The sequence below is a fragment of the Phaenicophaeus curvirostris genome, chromosome 2 (genome assembly GCF_032191515.1).
Source record: "Phaenicophaeus curvirostris isolate KB17595 chromosome 2, BPBGC_Pcur_1.0, whole genome shotgun sequence".
Lineage (NCBI taxonomy): Eukaryota > Metazoa > Chordata > Aves > Cuculiformes > Cuculidae > Phaenicophaeus > Phaenicophaeus curvirostris.
This window is the reverse complement of record NC_091393.1, coordinates 16,605,593-16,628,884: the sequence shown is the minus strand read 5'-3', so window position 1 is coordinate 16,628,884 and position 23,292 is coordinate 16,605,593. Positions and strand designations below refer to the sequence as shown.

The following is a 23,292-nucleotide window of genomic DNA, read 5'->3' as shown; positions in this document are numbered from 1 at the left end:
CAAGGTTAGTCCCTATTTTGTCTACCTCAAAGGACCACTGAAATGTTACAAAGTGCACTTTATTCTACCAGCATGGAGTTCATGCTGAATCTCTGCAATTACTAATGTTTGGTGAGCACTTAGAGTTTTTTTTCACAAATGTTGTCAGGATTTCAGCACATTCCAAGAACTATTTGCAGTCTTTAAGCTCTACTTTGCAACATATTGAGTTACAAACATGTTAGGTAAAACTTCATAGGTGTGTTAGGTACTAATTATCTGTCTTTGGAATTAATTATTTTAAGTACTTCTGCAACAAGACTCAGAAGTCATTTGAAATGTTGGAATACATTAGTAAAAGAGAGTAGTAATAGAAACTTTAATACAAATTTGTTCAGATTATTTCAAAGGGTAAAAACTCAGACATGAGTCTTGACATTTAGAAGGACCTTGACATTTTGAAGGACTAAACAGCTTGCTTCAGATACTTACTTTAGCTAGGGGGTTGGGGCTTATTTATTTTCCCATATTTTGCTTGCACATTTCTTACTCATTTTTTTCTTGTGCCGTTTGTTAATGAAGAAAGGATGGCTCAGTTTGTATCCCAGCTGAAGCTGCCTGCTGCCATGCTTGCCTCCCAAGCCCATGGAAGACCAGGGCCCCCAGGAAAAGATGGGTTACCAGGGCCACCAGGAAAAGATGGTTTGCCAGGACCACCAGGAGAACGTGGAATTCAAGGTAGGAATTTAAAAAAATGCTCCTATGAATTGTATCTTGAAATATTTATACACTTGCTAATGATTATTAAATAAGCCAGGATTACCTATCTAGCTTTCTAATGATTAACTTTTAAAACTGTACTTATGTTTCTCCAGACTAGATCTAAATATTAACCCTTAGTAAATGTGTGGATTTTACTGATTAAAAACTCCTAATCAGTGCATTTTATTCTAATAATTGATAAAGTTAATTACTGACAGATATCTAAAGCTGACAGATATGTAGACTATTGTAGCAGTTATTTTTTTTCATAAATACTTTAACAAGGAAGAAAAACAATGCCAGTGCTCTAATGAAACTATTTAGATCATGCTCCATATTTAGAGAGACCATCTTATTTAAGTAGCAAAATTTGATCTCCAAGTCTGAGTGCTCTCAGTTCTGATCCTGAGACAACACAGGGTAGGAAAAACTGCAGGCAAATATTGTTCTTTAAGGAGTAGTGAAAACTAAAATATTACCACTTCTTACGGTGAAGTAATCTATTTTCACAAATCAGTTTCAGAGTAATCAGCTTTTCACTAAAACCCAAATGATAATTTGTACATTGCAATGCATTCAGACAGTATAGGGCTCTCATTCCACTGAACTGTCGTTTACTGCAAAATTGGCTTGAAGGGATCCAGGCTCTTTGTAGCTGTGCTCTGCTGTACAGTCAGCCTGTCAGGAAGAGGAGAACAGATTAAAAGGAAAAAAGAATTTATCAATGAATAATATTTTGTGGGTAATATGTAATTTACAGTTTATCTGTAGGTAGTTCTTTATTATCTTTTGTTAGTTTGGTCTGCTCTGGAGTCAGAGCAAGTCAGACTGGAATGAAGAACATGAGAGCAAAGCTGAAGATGTGTGGATCCTAAAGCTATCAGAAGAATAAAGACTTACTAACATTGATAAGCGCAAACCCCTGACAGAAGCTTGAAAAATGTGATGAGCTCAGAATGAGAAGAACAAGCATAAAGGATCAAGGAAAACAATAAAAGGCTTAGAATCTTACAACACTGATTTCATCATTAACTAAATATTCAGATCTCTGTAAACAGTCAACTTTAATGTCAGTGCCAGATTGTTCAATTATGATGTATGTGGTGGTTAGTCTCACATGCTTCTGAGATGTGGAACATTGTACTAGGCTTCATTTCCAGCTAGTGAGCATCAAGAGTAAAAATGATAGCTATGCTTAAAAAAAAATAATAAAGCTGCTTTTTCATGCCTTATGCGTAAGTAAAGGTAGTGCCCTGTGTACACAGGATTTCCATTTATTTTACCAATATGCTCAATACTCTTTTTTGACCAGTACAAATTAAATGAGAAGCATTTACTTCTCTGATACATCAAAACATATGTAAAATTATACTTCCAGAGAAAGAAAGCAAAAAATTTGTATTGCTTCCTTTCCACACTTGGAGTAAGAGACAGAGAGATAGCACCATGAGAGAAGCACACTTACAAATGCCGTTCATGCCTTTCCCAGTTGTGCCTGTGCGTGTTATTGTTTTGTGCCAACAGTAAAAAGAAATTCAAATCTCTGAGTGGATTGAAAAGTATCCTTTAATATTCCAGCTTATTTTCAGCCATAAAAGACATAGTGGGCAAGACCTCTTGAAGAAGCATGTTATGTGTATGTGTGACAGACCCTCGAGGTAGCATGCTGTCTGTATGTCTGTCAGAGTCGCAATATGCATTTGGTATTGACTGCCAGATATTCTTTATTATGTTTCTTACGTGGTTGTAGCCAGCTGTGGGGTTTTGATGAAGTTTTGCTGTGTGCAGTAATACAAATCTGGGCTGACAGAGTGAGTTAGTCACTTGTCCCATCCAGCTAGTGGATATAAGTAGGTACTTTTGGAGAGCGATCAACAGGACCTCCAGAGCACTTTGCAAAGCTGAATGCTGAGCAGAAAGTCTGCCAGAGCCAACCAGCGGGAAGGGCAGGTGTAACCTTGTGTCCGAGGAGGTATTTAACTTGCAGCTTCTCAAGTGTCCCTCCATACTCCTCAAGTGAGGTGTCACTTCCACTGGGAACTGGCCAGGTCTGGCTTGGCTTGGCCAGATTCTGCTAGAGCATCCTTCTGCACAGCAAACCAGCAGGTAGGGGTTAGTTCCAGAAGCAGAAAACATAGATATCAAGTCTTGAAAGTGCACACATGATCTTCAGAAAGTATATTTAACAAATTGCTAGACTCATGGGAACAGTCATTCATTTCCAATAAAGTCCAGAATGTTACCTGCTGGCCTGCAGCAAGGTTCATACTCAGATACTTCCCAGTGTTTCAGATACTAATAATTTTTATTTTATATGGTGGTCTTAGTAATAATATAAACAAACAAAGCAAAAAAAAAAGAAACAAAGAGTTGTAACATATATGATGAAATATGCAATTGACATTTAAATAGACTTCATATAGTAATGATTAGAAGACATATATGGATATTGATTCATTTAAAAAAAATAACCTACGGCATACACATCAGCAAGCTGATTCTGTGAAGCAGTGTTACCAGTGAAAGGAACAGCAACTGCTTAAGAGGAAGCAGAGGAATTTGTTCACTTTCTGTATGTTTTAAAGGATTCTATTATCTCAGAGAGAAACAGGAAGTTTATTTCAAGACTTTAAAGCCAAGCTGCAGCAATGTCAGACATTTGCAGTCAGTCAGCTTGTCCTGTGTTAGAGGATCTATCTCAATTAACTCCACTGACTTAACTGGATTTTTCAAACTATAATAGAAAGTGGTCCATTAGAACAAATTCCCCTTGGGATGTTATCCTTTACGTTAATATGACTATTGCTTTTGTTTTTCTCAATAGACAAAAGAATGTTTCATCTTAGTTAAACTGCATTGTTTCTATCAGACTAAGGAAGTGATTTTTATAGATCCTCATATTTCATGGTGACCTGGAGAAATCAAACATCACAGCTCAGAGAAGAAAAATACCATGGATAGTCAAAATCCCATATCTTTATTGCTGATCTCTTTTGTAAAATGTATATCTCTTATTATAGTTATTAATTTGCACAGCGCGAGCATCTAGAAATCCAGGCTGACATCAGGAACTCACTGGTAATAGCTGTTGTCCAGACACAGTCGCAAGTTGCACTTATTTTCAGCGTTATCTCCTGTAAAGTGTTCTTTGCTGTGGAGAGTGAAGTTAACCTGTTTTACCTTGATTTGAAACCCATTCAGAATATGTATTGGAGGCTGGATGAGAAGGCTTGCTCTTAGCGCCCTTCCTTTTGCTTTGCAGTTGTGTGTTTTTAAGCACGCAGAGTATTTGCACAGTAAAACGCAGGGAATACTTTGGTCTCATTGCTCCCTGTCATTGGTAGTGTGTTTGCCTCATATTTGAATTAAAGAACCTCAGATTTCTCTAGGTACTTGACATGCTAGTTTCATTATCCTTGCGTTTGGAGGAGGATCTCCATGATACAGGTGGAATACCTTTTGGAGCTTACTGAATGAGGGAACTTGTGTTATTTTCAGGTAGAGCTGCGAGTGTTGCAGTAGTGATGCCTTTCTGACTATAGAGAGCACCAAAGTACAAGCTATATTTTAGCTATCACCACTCATCTATGAGCATAAGAAAGCTTATCCATTCGAACACATACTTGTTGTCACATGTTTACTGTACTGACCATGTCGGGTACATGTTTACATACCACAACTCTTGGGTTGCAGGAATTACAACAAAACTTCTGGAACCTGAGCGAAAGGCTTTGCTAAAGCAGTTGCCTTTTGTATTAAGCAGGTACTTCTTACTGGAATTGTAATTCTCCCAGTAAAAATAGGTAGCATCTTATATGTGCCCTAGATTAAAAACAATAAATCGAAACCAGATTTAAGTGTATGGTAATACTTTCCTTTGACTGTGTTTGAGTTTGTCACTTTAAGCTCAGACAGAAGGGAATATCATCTTCCAGAAGTGTATTCATGGCCCTGCTTCTGAGCAAAATATACCTCATTAAAAATCAAATGTTTTCCTGCTGGAATTACACATTACATTTTTCAGATTGTTTACATATAGGCCTGTTTACTAATATGCCTACACCCTGTTAAATAAAGCCTTATTTTTAAAAGATACCTGGGAATTTTTATATTAAACTTCAGTGTCAACAGAACGTACCTGTCACTATGTTCAAATTACACCTTCACATGTGTATTCAGATACAGCCAGTAATGGTGTACACTACCTTGGATCATACATTTGCATTGGCAGGCTGTTCTTTGTGCTGTTGTGGGTTTTTTTCCTTCATGTCTTGAACGCCAATGATGTTTACAGAGTCTTTCAGTCTGTCTCAGTCTCTTTTCAACTATACTGCCTCAAATACCTACAGTAATGGTTATCATGGAGCTTGTAAATGTGATATATCGTAAATGTGATTTCTCTCTTTTCCCCATAACTAATGAAATGCAAACCAAATGATTAGTGGCAGCACTACTTTGTAAAATTGCAATTAACGGGGTTTGTAGTGAGGAATGTACTGTATCTATCTATTGTAAATAAAGAAACTTAGAGGTATATATAATAAATAGAAAATGTAATAGATCCTGTGGTTGTGTGATTGAGCTTCTCAAACAGTAGCAACTATGTGTTACACAAGATTTTCAGAGCAAACCAACTTGATGTAGTTATAAATACCACTATGGTCATTAAAGAGCAAAATCAAGATTCACAATTGAATAGAAACATCTGCATTTCCCCTTTCTGAGTTTTTATAGCTTGTGTGCATATATGCCTTGTACAGTTCTACTTAACACAACTCAGTGACCAGAATGCATGATTAATGTTTCTATGAGTTTTTTAACAGTTGATTCCTTTTGTTATGTTATGCATGTCTCTCTGCATGCGTTTTCTAATGTTTTTTCCTCCTGCAATTTCCTTGTTGGGGTGCCAAAAGAAGAATAAGATAATTGGTGCTCTGGTTTTGAAACCTAGAATGATTGCAGCAGATAATAGACTTTCTACTGCAGTGTATAATGTGCCTGTGTTGAAGAGAAAGCTTGAATGCTCTGTGTACCATTCCTACTTCATTGTGTCTGTTGTAAAAACTCTTTGCGCTTACAGTTGTCCTGTGAAGTGGCAGCGTTGCCATAGACCACAGTACACTGACAAGACAACCTTTGCTGTCAATCTGCCAGTGCCCGTTAATCTCTATGAGACATCAGGTGGATTGATACTGCTATGCTAACTGGTCAGCTGGAACTCTTCTCTTTTAATTCAAACTAAATTACAGCTCTTCACAAGAGAAGGTTTGTTGTGTGGCATACGAAACACTGGAACCGTACTGGTCCCTGGAGCAGAACAGATTTAATTCCAACTGTGACCAGAAGTTGGCAAATTAATCTTCAACATCTGTCACCTTGTGTGCCAACTTCTGGGGTGTTGGGGAGGGGAAGGAAGAAGGTTTCCTTATAATCCCTTTTAAAATAATGGTTTGTGGCAAGTGTCACACTTTTTCCTTTAAAAATGCCTTTCTCCCCTATCCTACATAAATTGCACTGTCTAAACAGATGGATTTAGATGGATTTTTAACTGAAATATGAAGTGAAATGTTGCACTTTATATCTAGGAGACCTCCCCACTAAAACAGCTAGAGTGTTTCCAACTAATACTCTTTGCAAGCAGTTTAAGGGAAAGGAAACGAGTTGGGCATGAGTTGCAGAATTTGAGAAGATGGAAATTATTAGATAAATACAACACTATTGCCTATGAAGGAAATGGACACAAATATTCAAAGTATAATTAGCAATCACAGCTTGTTACAATATGCAGTCACTTGGGTCAAAGCAGGCTTTGCATGCTAAAATCTGTAATGTGCACAAGCCCTCATTCCACGTGAGGGCAACTGCATCATGCTGGAGGGGGAGTAGGTCTCTCACATGCAGGGGAATACTTGAGCATATAAATATCCGTTTGCAATCTAAAAAGTACAGACATGAAGAACAGACATAAAGAATTAGGTAGAGTGGAGAGGGCAAAGCCTTGCTCAGTTTAGGGCCTATCAGAGAAGGGCTGGCTAGACTCCAGGTGGCCTTTGGATTGGTGCTTCACATGACTTCATCAAACAGGTGACAGTGGAGTGTAATACATATTTGTTTCTTTATTAGAGGAATTTCAGGAAGGTACCTTAAAATCCTGGGGAAAGAAATTTCATGTTTTCCAGAAGAAACCTATAACAACTGTCCCAGAAAAAGAGCTGGTGAAGGGCTGGAGAACAGGCCTTATGAGGAGCGGCTGAGAGAGCTGGGAGTGTTTAGCCTGGAGAAGAGGAGGCTGAGGGGAGACCTCATTGCTCTCTACAACTACCTGAAAGGAGGTTGTGGAGAGGAGGGTGCTGGCCTCTTCTCCCAAGGGACAGGGAACAGGACAAGAGGGAATGGCCTCAAGCTCCGCCAGGGGAGGTTCAGGCTGGACATTAGGAAAAAATTTTTCACAGAAAGGGTCATTGGGCACTGGCAGAGGCTGCCCAGGGAGGTGGTTGAGTCACCTTCCCTGGAGGGGTTTAAGGCACGGGTGGACGAGGTGCTGAGGGACATGGTTTAGTGTTTGATGGGAACGGTTGGACTCGATGATCCTGTGGGTCTCTTCCAACCTGGTGATTCTGTGATTTGTTTTCCCAGTTACATTGTCTGAATGATTTCTTGTCGGCAAGATATGCTGAAGATCACTGTTTATAATAAGAGGATGCTCTTATTTTCATATCTTTATTCTGCGTAGGTTATAGAGGACAGAAAGGGGAAAGAGGTGAGCCTGGAATTGGACTGCCCGGTAACCCTGGACCACCCGGCCCTGCAGGTACCAGTCTCCAGATTTATTTCTGTTATTTATGAGCTAACAGGCCTATATCGTGCTGGTTTTACGCCAGTGCCTTTCCTCCTGCATTTGATCATAGCGTGGGGTATCACCTGCCTTCTTGCAGGTGAGCTGGCACACAGCTGAGTGTCAGTGATGAAACACAAGGTACTCTGGCCAGGACTCTAATTCTAACTTTTTTTTGCCAGCTATCGGCCTCCCGGGCCCACCAGGAACGCCAGGATCACCCGGACCAGAGGGGCCACCTGGACCCAGCGGAAGATGCAATCCAGCAGATTGCTATTACCACATATCACAGACTCGGTCACGCACCAGTGGGAAATAAAATCCCTCTCCCCTAGATACTTGGGTTCACAGTCACTTTTCACACCTCTCAATGAATTAATTTAATCTTTCTAATATTTGGTGCATATTTTTCCCCTCGACACTGCATAGTATATAGATAATTTATGAGGTGCAGAATTGAGCCTTTCTCTATGTTATTTGCAGTGTCATATTTATGAAAGGATGACATTTATTTTCCAGAGTGCATTCCATGTGTTTTGTTTCTCATATTTATTTTGCTTAGAGGAGAAAATAGGCCCAAATAACTTCCATAAGTTTCTTTCTTCAAACAAAAAGTATTTTATTGTTACTTCAGACAGTATGTGTGCCTCAGTATGTAAGCTGGCTTTGTTTTTCTTGCCAGTGGCAAAGCTTAAGTGGAGAAAATGTATTTCTGAAGTTTTAAAGCGTACCTGTTCATGGTGAATCCAGAACTTGATCTGGAGCGCTGGAAACTCTGTTTGGACTAAACATTCACGTCCCCTGAGGAGGCTCCAGCACTGGGTCTGTGTTGTGCACCTCGAACGCTACCCACCATTTCAGTCACTTCCTAGATGTCGAAGAAGGAAACGAAGATGTTTTTGGTCTCTCTCTAATCCCATCCAACATTCAGCTTCAGACTGACTGGAAATTCACCGTGACAAGTGTTTCTCCTGACTGGATATTATCCTAACTGAGGGCTTGTACATTCATTTAGTCATGGTTACGTTATACTCCAGATATTAAGCTGTTAGTGACTGTGGTGGTGTCCCTAGCTGAGAACTGGTGCATCTTCTGACTGTTATGTGGATTTTAATAAGTGCAGCATCACTACCTGGAATCAAGCTACGTTGCCATTTGGTCTGCGTACGGCAAAGATGACATCTTGCTTTAAGCAGAGGTGGTGAGTACACAGTGAGACAATCAAAGAATGAACCTCACAAGCCTCTGATCTCACCGGTGGCACAGTTTTCCTCTTCCTCCTGCAACAGACGTGCCAAAATAAGCTTGAGAAGAATGAGAAAACTTGCAGGTCCTAATAACTGGTGGCAAAATTAATTTGAATTCAAAAGAAATTCAAAAAAAGGGCAAGCCCCTCCTTGGGAAGGTGAGAACATGAGAGAATACGATTGCTTACAATGTGCAGGCATTCAGTATATCCTACAAGACCAGACATTGTCAATCAAGAATGAAACAGAAAAAAAGTGTAAATCATCTAGAGCTCAAAGGGTTGAGCAGAAGGTGGAGAAAATCCATCATACGGAAGCTGATTCTGGGAAGGAGGGAGGAGGGTTGGCCAAAGTTTCACTCCTGATTATTAGGAAACAGATGATCCTAGGTTAGTCCTGGAGAATTTGCTACAGTGCAATAGAAAGAGAAGGTGCTATTGAGAGAACGCAGACAGCTATAACCCTCAACCTCAAAATAACTGTGTCATAAATAAGCAGTAGTGAGGGCTCTTGCTCCTCCGTAAGGAAGCCAGTGTTCTCTTCTACTGCAGGCAGGGAAGTGGTTTCGGTGACTTTGTGCTTGGGCAGTGCTGAGCTCCCAGGGCAGCATTCCCAAATTGGAATTCTCTGGGTTCCAGAGAAGCTGTTGTGAGACACAGATCTGTGTGATTTCTGGGTTTTGCTTAAAAACAGTAAGGAATGAATGGTGAGAGTCTTAAAAAAAAAAAAACAATGCCAACCAAACACTTAGCTGGGGTGCACCTTCGGGCACACTTTGTGAGAGAGAAAGCTACCTTCTTGACTTGTTAATCAGTTAGATGTTTGCGGGGAGAAGGTGCTTGGCACAAGAAAGACATGTAAATAAACACAAAGACTGAAGGTTGAGATTAAACACCTGGGCCAGGAGAGAACAGCAGGAAGGAGGACAGCAGCTAGCAGAAAACCTGTGGTGTGCCATGATACCATCTCCTGAAGGGAATCTAGGAGCTGGGGACCCCTTGGGGGATCAGGGTGCTTTGTCATTCATGAGGATGTGGACAGCCAGGTCAAAGCCCTCAGGTGAACAACAGTCCCCACATCTCCTGTCCTGCAGTAACTGCCCCTTCTTTAGGCCAGAGCATCCTCTCCTCTGTCTGCCAATGTCTATTTTGGTGTATGAACACCAGCCGGGGAACGGGCCACATACTGTTTTCCATTCAGTCAAATGAACTGCTGGTCAGGTATCTTGCATGAACATTTTTTTTTCTTCTATTTCTTTTTACTTCTCTAGTAATTCCAGTATATGAAAAAAAATCTAAATATTTTTTTACTTCTGAAGTTAATTTTAAACTTCGTTTTCTGTGATAATATCAAAAAGGGTGCTGTCTTGTAAAGGATATCTGTGTGGCTGAGAGGTTTCCAAGCAGCCCCCGTACATCAGGCTGTACATAGACTATTGTGCCGCATAAGCGATATGTGTATATTTTGGGGCTTTTAGTTAGTTGTAACTGAGCGTCTGTTATTCACCAGATGCAATTGCTGTATGTTAATTTACTTGAACTTATTGGAAAGTAGAACACTTTTTATATTTGAAGAAGTTTTATTTTTTCATCTATGTTTCCTACAGATGCCTTTTTCTTTTTCTAGGCTCAAATCTAAAGGACTTTTTAAAATGTATTTGAACACTTTCAATTGATTTTCAGGTAACTTTGGTAATTATCTTGTCACATTATTTTTTTCTTTTTGCTAAAAGCCCAATTTAATTTTCTCATGTGAGAAAACGGGTATTTTATTATACAGGCTATCTTGATACCTTTTTAAAGATGCCGCGTTCTTCACTGGGGTAGAGCAAAGCTAATCCCAGTTTAACTTTACTTCTCACTGGCTTGCTCCTACTCTATGTTTTTAGAGTTGAAAGCAGAATGCAGCTGGAAAGATGCTTCTATGTGGTTTTCAGGTTTGGCCCTCGAGATTTCTTTGCAGTTTCAGGCTGATGTTGTCTTAAGTTTGGGGAATGGAGAGGGCAGAGGGGTGCTGATCTGTTTTGCAATTTGCTTTATCAATTTTGTGTCTGTTCTAAGTGGTCTGTGCTGCTAAGGATTGCAAGGAACTAAACACGGAGGGTTGTTATTTCTAGTAGCGCAATATTTTTTTCTGATTTGAGAATGCTTACATGCAACAGGACTTTGATCTGAAATAACTTTGACAAAATGTTTTACACCTTTTATAAAAGCCCTCTAAGCTTTGTTCTAGTTCAGGGTCAATTATATTTTATGGCAAGTTGTTTTATTACCTACTTAATAAAGTGTTGGGGTTTTCTTTAAATAGCTATGTACAAAACTACTCAGTTTGCTTAAGGAAAATAATAACTTGGTTAGATGGGAACTCCTCTGAGGCTGCAACATCCCTCCTTTTGTCCACACGGTGGAGTTCAAGACCTGTGTTCAGGACAAAGGAGAAAGCCCAGGCTGAACTTGCTCAGCAGCCCAAGAAATGACCCTGTGCTGTGTAGACTCACAGCACGAGAGTCAGTGTTTCTGATTTTGTTTCTGATTTTGTTCGTGAGCCTCCTTTTTTTTTTTTTTTCCTAAAATATTTATTTTTGCATGGCAGTATTTGCAGAAATGCTGCCTTTCTTGGATTATTTTTCTGCAGGTAACGTTTCTTAGGTTTAGATATTTACACGTTATAGGAGAACATGCAGTAATAGGACATGGCGCTTTCAGGCATGTTTATGTCCGGTGTAATGCTGTTTGTCTCTAGGGGAGCAGGGAATCTGCTACGATTAAAGAAAAATTACAGCAGCATACTTGGTACAGCCAAGTCACAGAGCAGCCTACCTAGTGATGTTTTAAAAACCAATCTTTCTGTCTTGAACTGGATTTGAGTTCAATGCTAAAAGAGCACTATGATATGGAAACAGGATTGATTGTATATTATCCATTCTCCCTTTATGTTTTATGATTGTGGATTGTGGCAGATGTTAGATATGTACAGCTTTGTTCATTAAGCATATTTTTTAAATAGCGGTTAATCACACAAAACATTTTGGCTTTTTTTTTTTTTTTCACAAGGGTGAAGTACTATTTTTCATGTCATTGTATGCTTATTTTTCTTTTTCTTTTCCTGTAATGTTTACATAAAAGTCTTTGAAATAAAAAAGGATGCTCTTTACATACAAGTCTGTGAAAACCCCATGGGCTAAATTAGTATTTTATGAACTTGTTTTCTCCAAATACACTACTTAAAGCCAACCCCTAAACATGCTTTTTACCAATTCAGTAGAACCACTGCTCTAACTTGACATGTTAGAACATGAGAAATATCTCAGGAATCAAAATAGTGTTGGGTTTAGGGGGGGTTTATCATGTGTGTGTTAAATTCTGGATATACCGAGTCATATAAATTTTCTTGATATCTGTTATGTCCATTAAAATGAGACTGTTCTCAATGAATGTTTGAATCAATCTCTGTGTACACAGGCCATGGAGAAGAAGTTTAACCATGACCTGTCCTCAGTTGCTGTTTAAGTGGAAAAGTCAATTTTCATGATACCTTACGGAAATGTGATTTTCAAATATTAATTGCTAAGAAATATTACAGATTCTAGACCAAAATAAGTTTGTGGCTAAAAAAGAATGTAGTCTTCATGTCTTTTAGAAGTTTTATCTCAGAGTCTGCTGGTCTACAAAGACGAATGCATTTAATTATTTACTGAAGTTTCAATGTAAATATATTCTGTCTCCAGTGGATATATTTGAAGGATTTTCAATGACCTACCTTATTTTATGATTTTCTTTCATTTCTGAATGATATGCAGCTGTCCCTGAATGAATCACGTTACGTGCTGTCTGGTTGCTTCTCTCATTCACTATATTTTTGGTTTGCAACACTTAAGGTTCAGTTCAATGGAAGTGTATTAAGTGGATAGAAAATTGCTTTTTATATTATTATGTGGCCATTTACATTTAAAATAGGATTGCAGATGGAAATCGAAATGTGTCGCATTCTTCCTGTATGAGGTTGTGTCAGTAATTACAACCTTTCCTTCAGTGTCAAATCACAAGAGGGAGGATGCAAGTGTGAAGGAGAGAGAGGAGAGGCACAAAGCCACCTCAGGGAGCCCCATGGAGCATTTGGCACTGGGGCTGTGAGGCTGGGTTGGCTGAAATCACGGGGTGGTTGCTTTTGACCACACCAGTGTCAGGCTCCTGCTTCCCACAGGCTGGTGGGTGAAACTTCGGGCTCCACATTCGGGAGGGAAAAAAGTGAAAAAACCATGACCATGTATTGGCGTGTGTGTATATATATATATGTGTATATATATATGCACATAAAAAGTTAATATAATCTCTGAATCAGATATATAATTTTTTTGTCTGAATATGAGATAATCACTTTTATTAAGGGAACTGATTCACTGAACCATTTGACTTTAGGTATTTCCATTGTTCTCCTGCTGCCTAACTCTCCCAGGAGAACAAGATAACTCCCAGATCAATGGCATTTTAAAGGATGCTAGGTAACGATTTGACCACTAACTTGATTTTCTTTATTAAAATTTCAAAATGGTTTCACTGAGTTTGCTTCATCTGTTGTCCGAAGCTGCTGCAATTTTACTAGTTCTGTAGCATGCGTACACAGCAAGCAAAACAGAACAGTAAAACTAAAGATTGAGAAGAGGGGAATAAAGCTGAAGCCGTGAAAAAATCAAATGGGAGTGACGTGCCCAACAAAATAAAGACATTTCTTCTTTACCTGTGATCTGTGAGCAGAGGAGGGGCAAGGGCTGCATTTTAAGCATAAAGGAAGCAGAGACTACATGGGCAAATGAAACTACAATGATGAGCATGTCAAGCAAACACATTGCATCCAGATATCTTAGCAATTTAAAAACATTTGCAAAGATCCAGCGTGTGTTTGTACATGGAGCACAACTGCTTGGCTTTGCCTGGAGGAACTTGCCTGGAGGAATCAACACTGTTGTCTCTGGAACTAATGGACTCGGTTTCTTGTTCCCTTGGTTGTAGATCTGTGTTTGGCTTTGTGTAAGCTCAGATCATGACTAGGGTATTCAAGGAAGCAGAATCCAGCATATTCCTCCCCAGCCTTGCTTTCTTGCCTTGTTCAGGTGCTCCAGCTTGTGCTCTAGGGCCTTCCCTCATCCTTTGGCTAGAGAGAGAGACTTTGGCCTTTGTGAAATAGTCACAAGAGTTTTTTGGTAGCAATTCATACCAGGCTGGTAGAATCGAGCGATGGCTGTGACAGAAAACTTTATATAAACTCTATATAAATTATAGATGTTTAACGTATATATATATATATAATTACAGTATTCAGCAGCAGTGTTACTAATACTTACTAGTAGCCTAGTAGGGGAAGCACTGCAGTCAGCACTTTAAAATTCCAGATTGGATTGTGAAAAGTTGGTTATATTTTTGAGGACAGCTGTTAAACATTTTTCTCTTGATTCCTGCCTACACTTAACTAACTGGGGGGCTACAATACATCTCAATGCAACTAAACCTCCAGAGTTGAGAGTGGTGACAGAGATCCTGATGTACTAGTCTCTTGTTCATAACAAATCTTGTCACATTACAAGGAGTTGAGAACAAGATTTACTCAGGACTTCACCGAGATTACAAGGAGCATCTAGTTAGAACAGGCAGCACGCTGACAGTGGCTTGTGAAACCTCTCAATCTTCTTACTTCATGCTTTCTAAATACATTTATTTAAAATGGCACATTTTTTTCTCTATCAATCACCATAGTTGACAAGCCTTTCTTTTAAATTCATAATTCTGTCATTTTCCAAATCTTTATTTACTTGAATGTGCTATTAATAAATTTCAGTTTCTGATATTTTTTCACATAACACTCTTCAGATAAAATTTTTCCATTGTTGAACAAGATTCAGAACTGGTAAATACTCAGATTAATCATTGGGTCCGATCCTGGCTTGCATTGTGCCTGAGGATTTATTCTTCAGTTCTGTATTTTAAATTAGAACTTGCAAGTCAGTTTGAAGGCAGAGATCTGTCACAATGTTAAGCTATCCACTTATATGGGTTCTGCATTGAATTGGCCCTCGGTGTTGAATGTGTTTGATCATAATAATTCTTATTTGCTTTTTACATAAGAATATTTTCTCTCATACATGAGTTTCTTTCCACTGTGGAATTTTATGCATTTTTCAGACTGTATGTTTTAAAGCACTTCACATTTGTATTTAAATGTTGGAGGTTTTTTTCCTTCTTTTGATTCATTATGTTTATGCCTTACATATGGAAAATAATATTTTTATTCTGTTATCAGTTGGGGTTTTTTTCTTTATAAAAGTTTTACACACTTTATAGTCAAAATAAAAGTTTGCTGGTGAGACTGCAGTTTGTCATTACCACTGACTGTTGTGTTGTGTCATGAATACTTTTGAGGACCATGCCCTCAATCATTAAAAAACTGACCTAACTCTAAAATTTTATGAAACACCTCCAAGTGTGAACAATCTAATCAACCCTGTTTGCAATTGTCTGTATTCATTTCCTAATAATGAAATACTTTGCATTCATCTGTTTTGATGACTTCTTGTGGTATTAGAGTACGAGATGTAGGTTATGAGAGAGTTTGGCCAAACTGGAGGTGCAGGAAAACCGTTCTGTCTCAGCTTTGCCCAGTGTCTCTGGGAAGGACGACAGATTTCTTTATACCTATTTTCTTCCCCCATCGTTTCCCTGAAATCTTAACCCAGTGCTGCTCCTGTAGCACTAAGCAGACAGCTGAAGGCATTTGTAGGTAAGACTTACTTGTAAAGATTCAATCTGGTTTATATTTTATCATTTAAAGTACTGGGCTGTGCAAGGGATATAAAGAGATCATGAAAATTAATTCCATTTAACTTGTTCCCAAATCTCTAATAGATGTGGAAATATACCTTCTTTTAGTAGGCAATTTATCAGACATTTATTCCCAGGTGATCTCTATTTAGGCATTTTCTGTCAACACGTGAGGTGCCAGAGAAGCAGCTTTTAGGTGCAGCTATAGCATCAGCTTTGTCTTTTTCCAATAATTCCTTTTAGAGTATGCATTATACCAGTACCTTTCTCTTTAGTGTGGTCTTATGCATTACATTCAAAATACATAGCTCAGTTGATCATGTTACTTCTTCATGTTCTCACATGGTACAATTCATCTCTTTTGAACACAGAAAAGGAAAGACTAGGATAAAAAGAAATGCTTAAAGCAGATGTGACAAAGTTTGTGTTGGAAAATTTGGATAAATAATAACGAAATGTAAAGAAACATCATCGGATGGTTTCATTGTTATCTTTGAGACAGAAAGTCTTCAAAGAAGACAGAGAAGTCAAAAACACAAATAGTTTGTAGAGAAACAGAATTCTGCATTGCACGTTTTCCTCTAAGAATTGAGTTTATCTAAAAACGGCAACTTGGGATGCATAATGGTGGTCTTCTAGCTGGTATTGAATGTAAACATACATACAAAAACATATAGGGGGTTCAAACATTATTTATTTGTTTGGATTTTTTTCTACAACCACAGATGTTACTTCAAAATTTGTAATCTCTACTGTAAAACTTTTTTTTTTATTTCTGAGAATTTAACATTCCCTTGACCTTTTATTTTAATTCTAGCCTTTTCTTTTAATTTCACATAGAAGGAGAGAAGCTGGAATAGGCTTCATACAAAATTACAAATGCAACAGACATTGGAGTGGAAAATGAAGATGTTATTCTGCATGGTTAAGTCATACCCAGCAGTCATACCTTCACAGAGATTTACAGCATAAATCGTAGCAGGTTTTCATAAGAACAGCCTCCCACCTGTGTTCCTACAGTTCAACTGAAGGGCTGAGGGAGTCTTAGCATATCCTGTCCAGGACACACATAGAATGAAATGACTGTGCAGAAAGTGATGCATTTTGCACAGGAATGCTCTGGAATTTATTTTATAAGCATAAGAATAGCTACAACTGAAGTAAAAACTGGTTTTCTCTATTTGATAGCTGAAGACGTTATTTCACTGAATTCTGTGTATGAAGTAAAGGGGGGAGGCAGAGAAATCATAGAAACTTTTTATTTAAAAAAAAAACAACAATAAAAATCAAATAGACAAGTGCCTTCCCCCTCCCAAAAAAAAAAAGGGATGCCAGAAGGCAGCACCTCTGTATTTCTGTAAGCACCATTGTTCCACCTTGTGTTGCTAAGCACCCCTTTAGAAAGAATGTACAACCACTGGGTTAAAAATGCCTTACTGAAATCTTTGTCGAAAGGTTTCTCCTGGTTTCTATTTCTCCTTCATTCCTTATTTTTTCTCAGCTGTTCGTGCAGGATACAAATTGATGTCAACATTTTGTTGCACTTGCGTTGCCCACTCATGGCCCTTTCACGTTCTTATCAACTCTCTGTCCAGCCTCCATCCTGCAAGATGACGGCTCGCAGTAGCCGGGAGGGCCGGGAGGGCCAGGAGGACCAGGAACACCAGGCTGACCGGCCACCCCGGGGCGACCACGTTCACCATCACGGCCTTCCCTGCCATAGCTGGCTTTGCCCGGTTCACCTGGAAAAGTGGATGCAGCTCTAAAAATTGGCAGGATATGACTTGCTTCGTATATATGTAGCTTTACTAAACATCCTGCTCTTAAAAGTGGTAAGAAGATGCCTTTTTAGTGCTCTCAGGGGATTCTCCAGAAAGGTGCTTGCTTACAGGGACAGTTTTCCTCTAATAGACAGCAAAGCTGTGTTTATACATCTACAACAATGAAATTTCACTTCCAATCTTCTTCAGTTATACTGGAGAAGACGGACTGCTCTAAAACACTATGCAGACCACATCGCTGGCAACGTGTATTAAGGTGTAGATGTTACTCACTTTCTCCAGCATTATGTTAGTGTTCCAAAAAGAGACATACCAAGAATTCATTTTTATTCTCCACTAAGGTAAGCTGGGGAAATGTATAAAGTGGAACTGCTGAGCACTAAAGTATCTTTTTGCTTCTAAATCTTCAGTAGAGAGATGAAATATAATGATTTCAGCAAGCCTCTTCCAATGAAAAATTCCTAAAGGTGACACCTCTGAGTTTCACAGGCATCCAAGGTGTCAGTACATACTAAACTGAATTTTTTTTTTTCCTTTTTACAAAGAGAACAAATTTTGGTTATTTCTGCCTATCTAGACATACAGAAAGGAGCTGTAGTGAGTGATGAAGATATGTTTAGTTTCATTCGCTGGCCACTAGACGCCAGTCATGCTGTATTTATCAGCAAGAACCTGTGCTGGACTCCTGTTAGATAATACTGCAAATAATTAAGACAAAAATAAAGGACAATTGTATTTTGCCTGCCCTAAATTATGTGGAGACTTTTAAGACTGCTGTGACTGCCAGGGGGATAATCTGGGATTTGTAGCCTTTTGTTTGATCTATTTGTTTTCGTATGGATAAGGCACTTTGTGTGTGTGTGTGTGATTACCTCTTTCTTTTTTAATGCTTTGTTTACATTTCTCCTAATATTTCTACACTGAGATAAATGGGGTGGTAGCTTTTTAGTAAAAGAGCTTTTATTTCTGATTTGTGACTGCATCTTTACCTATGAAGTGAAAATTATGAACTACTGTTATTTGGAAGTTTATTGCTTAATGGGCAGCTTTCAACTTTTTAAGCCAGCTTGAGATTTCAGTTCTGAACAGTTTTTTACTACATCTCTCTTCTTTATCTTCACACTTTCATATTTACCTGGAAGTCCTCTTGGTCCAGGGTAACCTTTTGGTCCTCTGCCTGGAAATCCTCTGTCTCCCCTTTCTCCTGGTTCACCTAAAGCAAATTCATGTAAGATTATTACAGCTTCCTTGGAGCATTACTTTCTGTAAGTATCCTCTCGACATGAATGGTTAATAAGCAGAGAATTCACACGGCTGTATATTAATAGCATCTTTGATGTCCTGACACATCCTTTTAAGAGATATAGGATTTGTTCGGGGCTTTCCCCCCCTATTTGAGTGATAATCAGAAGCAGATATGTTGGAGGGGAGGAAAAAAGCCCTGGGGCTGGACAGTATTAACATGATGCCATAACCTATGCAATAGAACTAAACCACACTCACAGAACTACACAAGCTATTTTGGAATACAGACTGAGGGTGTTGGTAAATGGCTTTTGCAAGCCATATGAACTCCACTAATACATAAAAATTATAAGATGCTGGTCCTTGAGACAGGTAGTGCAGAAAAGAAAAAAGAAGGCTGGCTTGCACACATTACAGTGTTCTGTTGACATCCACGTGAGATGTAAAAGTATAACAGTAGAAGTAAAACAAAGGGCTTTGTCCTCATGTACTGGTATTAAGGATTTGGTGGGGGCCCAGCTCTTCTTCAAATACATATTGCTCTAAATAAGAACCATGTTTGTAAGAGGAAGCTTTTTTTGTTGTTTTAGTTGAGAAGTTCAAATTTTGTTTACTGTATATCTCCCATAGAAGTACATCTGTCAACCACTTGTGAATACTCTTCTCCCAAGTGACAGGGGCCAGGACGAGAGGGAATGGCCTCAAGCTCCACCACAGGAGGTTTAGGCTGAACATTAGGAAAAAATTTTTCACGGAAAGGGTCATTGTACACTGGAACAGGCTGCCCAGGGAGGTGGTTGAGTTGCCATCCCTGGAGGTGTTTAAAAGACAGGTGGATGAGGTGCTGAGGGGCACGGTTTAGTGGTTGATAGAAATGGTTGGACTCAGTGATCCAGTGGGTGTTTTCCAACCTAGTGATTCTGTGTAGTGAACCTGTCCACTACTAAATGATGTCCCCAAGCACCTCAACTACCCACTTTTTAAACAACTCCAGGGAAGATGACTCAACCACCTCCCTGGGCAGCCTCTGCCAGTGCTTGAGAACCCTTTCTGTGAAGAAATCTTTCCTAATGTCCACTCTAAACTTCCCCTGATGCAGCTTGAGGCCATTCCCTCTTGCCCTGTCCCCTGTCACTTGGGAGAAGAGACCAGCATCCACCTCTCTGCAACCTCCTTTCAGGTAGTTGTAGAGAGCAATAAGATCTTCCCTCAGCCTCCTCTTCTCCAGACTAAACAATCCCAGTTCCCTCAGCCACTCCTTGTCAGACTTGTGAAGATGCACACAGGGTGCTAGAGGAGGAATCTTATCTCTATGCTTCAGGCTGCCTCGTCTATATGGAGATTCAGCCTGTCTTTGTCAATGCAGCTCCTGGAAGCACCAATGTCAGGTTACCCGTATATACTTCTGCTGTCTCCAGCTACTGAACGTTTTGGAATAGTGTTTATTGCTGGTTACCCCAAAGTTCTCCAACTTCTATTTCTGATTCTGCCCTCCTTCATTACCCCAGACTCTTTATTAAAGTCACTACATCCTCCTTCCTTGAGTCAGCACTTTTTGACTCTGTTGTTGATGCTGTTGAAATCACTGTACATTTTTCTTTTGCTCTCTGTCATGGTATCACATTTTTGTGTTTCTCTCTCCTTTTTATCATGCTCTTCTAAACCACTCTCAATATCCTCCTCTTTTTCCCTATCACCACATGTCCTAGGTATCCTTTTCCTTTCATTCCCATCTTAGACAACTCCTTAAATGGATGGGGGAGTCAGTTCATCTCTGTGGAACTCTGATAGCTACCAGGAGAACAGAATGAATCACTGACATTTTTTTCAGGGTTCCTGCTATCTACCATAATGACAGCTCTTGTACATGACAGCATTCCCTGCTACTCTTGTATCTGTAATTTTATTTCAAGGTTACTATAAGGTAGCTTAGAATTTGATGACAATTATTATAGGAAACAAAGGATTTTGCTTGTTTGGGGTTTTTTTTATGCTCTGTAGATTTTTTTGAATATATATAGACACAGTGCAGCCTGTTGTTTGCTGAATCACATCCAGCATATCAGATCACCTTTGTGTCTCCATTTTTTTTTGTTGCTTCTGTTGATAAAGGTGATGTTACCTTAAATGAAACAATAATACAGCTCCAGCAACAATGCTGTTAAGGTTTGCTTTGTCTGTATTCAACTCCTTCTCTCTAAGGTTTTCCCAATTTTACTTTCAAATAAAACTTGAGACAAAAGTAAATCCTCTAATCCAGCCACAGACGAGCTTTGTGCAGAAATACAACTTTTAAATAAAACCTTCTTTCAAGAAAACAAATCAAACCCATGGCTAACTAGAAACTAATCCATACACAGTGGTCTTAAGACTTAGATCAAAGTTTTTTTGTAAAGTGTAAGGTAAATCAATTTTATTATGGATTTCCTCTTGCCAAAGTATCAACAGATTGTGGCACGTGGTGCAATGATGTTATTTGGGAATACTTGAGCCACTTAAGAGGCAGATGGTTATCAGTAACTTGAAATGTGAGAAACTGGGTAGACTTAGAAAAGTAAGCTAGAGATTAGCAAATGAATCTGACTGCTTACGCTAGTTTTTGGGACTACAAGTGAGGTTGACAACCAGAATGAGTGGAGGAAAGAGAATCACTGCTGGAACTTTCCAGCATATGAAAAATGCATCTCAAAAGTCCATGACAGGGAAAATTAATATTAGGAAACTGACTCATCTGCTTACTCTGCGTTCAAAGCAGATTGTATTTTCATATCACACTAGAGATTAGATGACAAAAAACAGAACTATAAACTAGTCTTGCTGAGGCCAGGCCAATGTGCCCTTTGATGACTGGGGCAACAGTTACAGGAAACATTTAGGTTCCTAATTCAGGATCTTTTTTTTCAGATATGCACAATATACATCTGAGACTGAAGGAAAGGGAAGAAAAAAGCACACACACAAAAAAATAGAAGCAGTCAATAACTGAAAACCAGTTACAGAATTTCTTACCTTTGGGACCTTTACGACCGATCTCACCGGGGGGACCTTTAAGGCCAGGCAAGCCACGAGGTCCAAGCTGTCCTGGGAAGCCGTTCTCACCAGCAGGCCCTGGAGCACCTGGTGGCCCTGGTCGGCCAGGAAGACCTGGAGCACCAAATTCTGGCCTCCTGAGGCTGGCTGCCAGCTGAGCTAGTTGTTCTGCAGTGAACAGGAGGACAGAATAAAGCAGTAAGTGGATCTGAATGGAGACATTCCTACATCCACTGAAGAACATGCAATCTCTGCTACAGAAACCAACAGATTAGAGTACAGAAACTTTCTTATGTACAATGCTATTTAAAAAGTTGTTACATTAGCAAGAAACTACATAGACACACTATGAAGCTGGTCACTCTGGGGCCAACATCTTAAACATTTAATGTTTGCAAGCAGAAATTACTGAAATGTATATGATTTTTTACAATTTTTTACCATTTAAATTTCAACCATATAGTAGAAAAACATAGTTATGCAATTGCTGACAAATAACTCTCTTCATCACTACTTGTTAATCCTTACTAAGACCCATCTTTGCAAGAAGGAGCAACTGAAAAATATGAAGGCAGCCTTCTATGCTGGTCCACAAAGTAAGTGCAGGCCTTTTTTTCCAGAGGAAAGAAACCCTTAAACTGGGGTTGATAAATAATTGAACATTTTATGTTGATCTTTTCTGAAGATAAATCAGCAGGAGCTTTGCTCTTGGAATAGGCATAAAATCAAGTTGCCTTTCCTTGGAATGGTCTATTCCCTTTTCCTCATCCCCCCTTCAGGGCATTTCTATTCTAGACTTCAAATCCATCTTCCAAGCACTCCTTAGAAATTACTTTCTCTGGATACAGTCACAGACAACTCCACATGACATTTGCTGTAAAGTCTGGGTGACTTGGCTAGACTTGTTATTCTGTGCCCGCACCCAAGAAAAATTAAAAACACGGGGAGTGGTGAATTATCTGAACCAAAACAAGAACTATGGCTAGCAGATAAATGAGGAAAACCAGGGACAACAGTCTGCAGGCAAAGACTGCTCAGGAGCTGAACTTAGTTACAGGTGTCTTTAAGCTGATAATGTTCTAGGGACACACTTTGATTAATTTCTTTTTTCTTTTTTCTGAAGCATGACAGTATTGACAATTACAGGGGCTTTCAAGAGCGATGCAGTGAACACGGTCTAGATTTTTGCCATATCCTTCTCTTCACTGCTAATTCTTATGGTTATGAATATATTCAAGTTTCATATATGATTTCACTATAATTCTCCTCAATATTACTGATTTTTTTTAAGAGACCACTTTAAAAGGCCTTTTTATCCTATTTATAGAACTTTTTATTAAAAAAAAAATACCCTGCTGGGTAGTATCAAGAACAGTGATGACTACTGAGAATTTTTAGATTAAAACATGAGCACTAATTTTATTCTGGTAAACTCTTAAAACTACAAAGGCATAATATCCCAAAGGGCATTTTCAATAGCAAGTACAAAAAAGCCTCTTTTGTGCTTACATGGCAGCATAAATTTTCAAACTCACTATATTCCATGTGCTCAACTGGATTACCAAAGCTCCAGGTTTCTGTGTGTGAGAATAACTAAGCAA

The 23,292-nt window shown here is 39.0% G+C and overlaps 2 protein-coding genes across 2 annotated transcripts in view; one reads left to right on the top strand and one right to left on the bottom strand.

Moving 5' to 3' along the window:
- Positions 1–8,389, top strand: part of COL19A1 (collagen type XIX alpha 1 chain) — a 199,627-nt gene extending 191,238 nt beyond the window's left edge. The window contains exons 50-52 of the mRNA XM_069851444.1: positions 562–717; positions 7,475–7,552; positions 7,759–8,389. Coding sequence (XP_069707545.1) covers positions 562–717; positions 7,475–7,552; positions 7,759–7,895 — 371 coding nt within the window. The 3' untranslated portion in view covers positions 7,896–8,389. The remainder of the gene's footprint in view (positions 1–561; positions 718–7,474; positions 7,553–7,758) is intronic.
- An 8,521-nt stretch (positions 8,390–16,910) lies between these two features.
- Positions 16,911–23,292, bottom strand: part of COL9A1 (collagen type IX alpha 1 chain) — a 70,379-nt gene continuing 63,997 nt past the window's right edge. The window contains exons 36-38 of the mRNA XM_069850935.1: positions 21,671–21,859; positions 18,552–18,629; positions 16,911–17,377 (exon numbers count right to left, since the gene is read on the bottom strand). Coding sequence (XP_069707036.1) covers positions 17,193–17,377; positions 18,552–18,629; positions 21,671–21,859 — 452 coding nt within the window. The 3' untranslated portion in view covers positions 16,911–17,192. The remainder of the gene's footprint in view (positions 17,378–18,551; positions 18,630–21,670; positions 21,860–23,292) is intronic.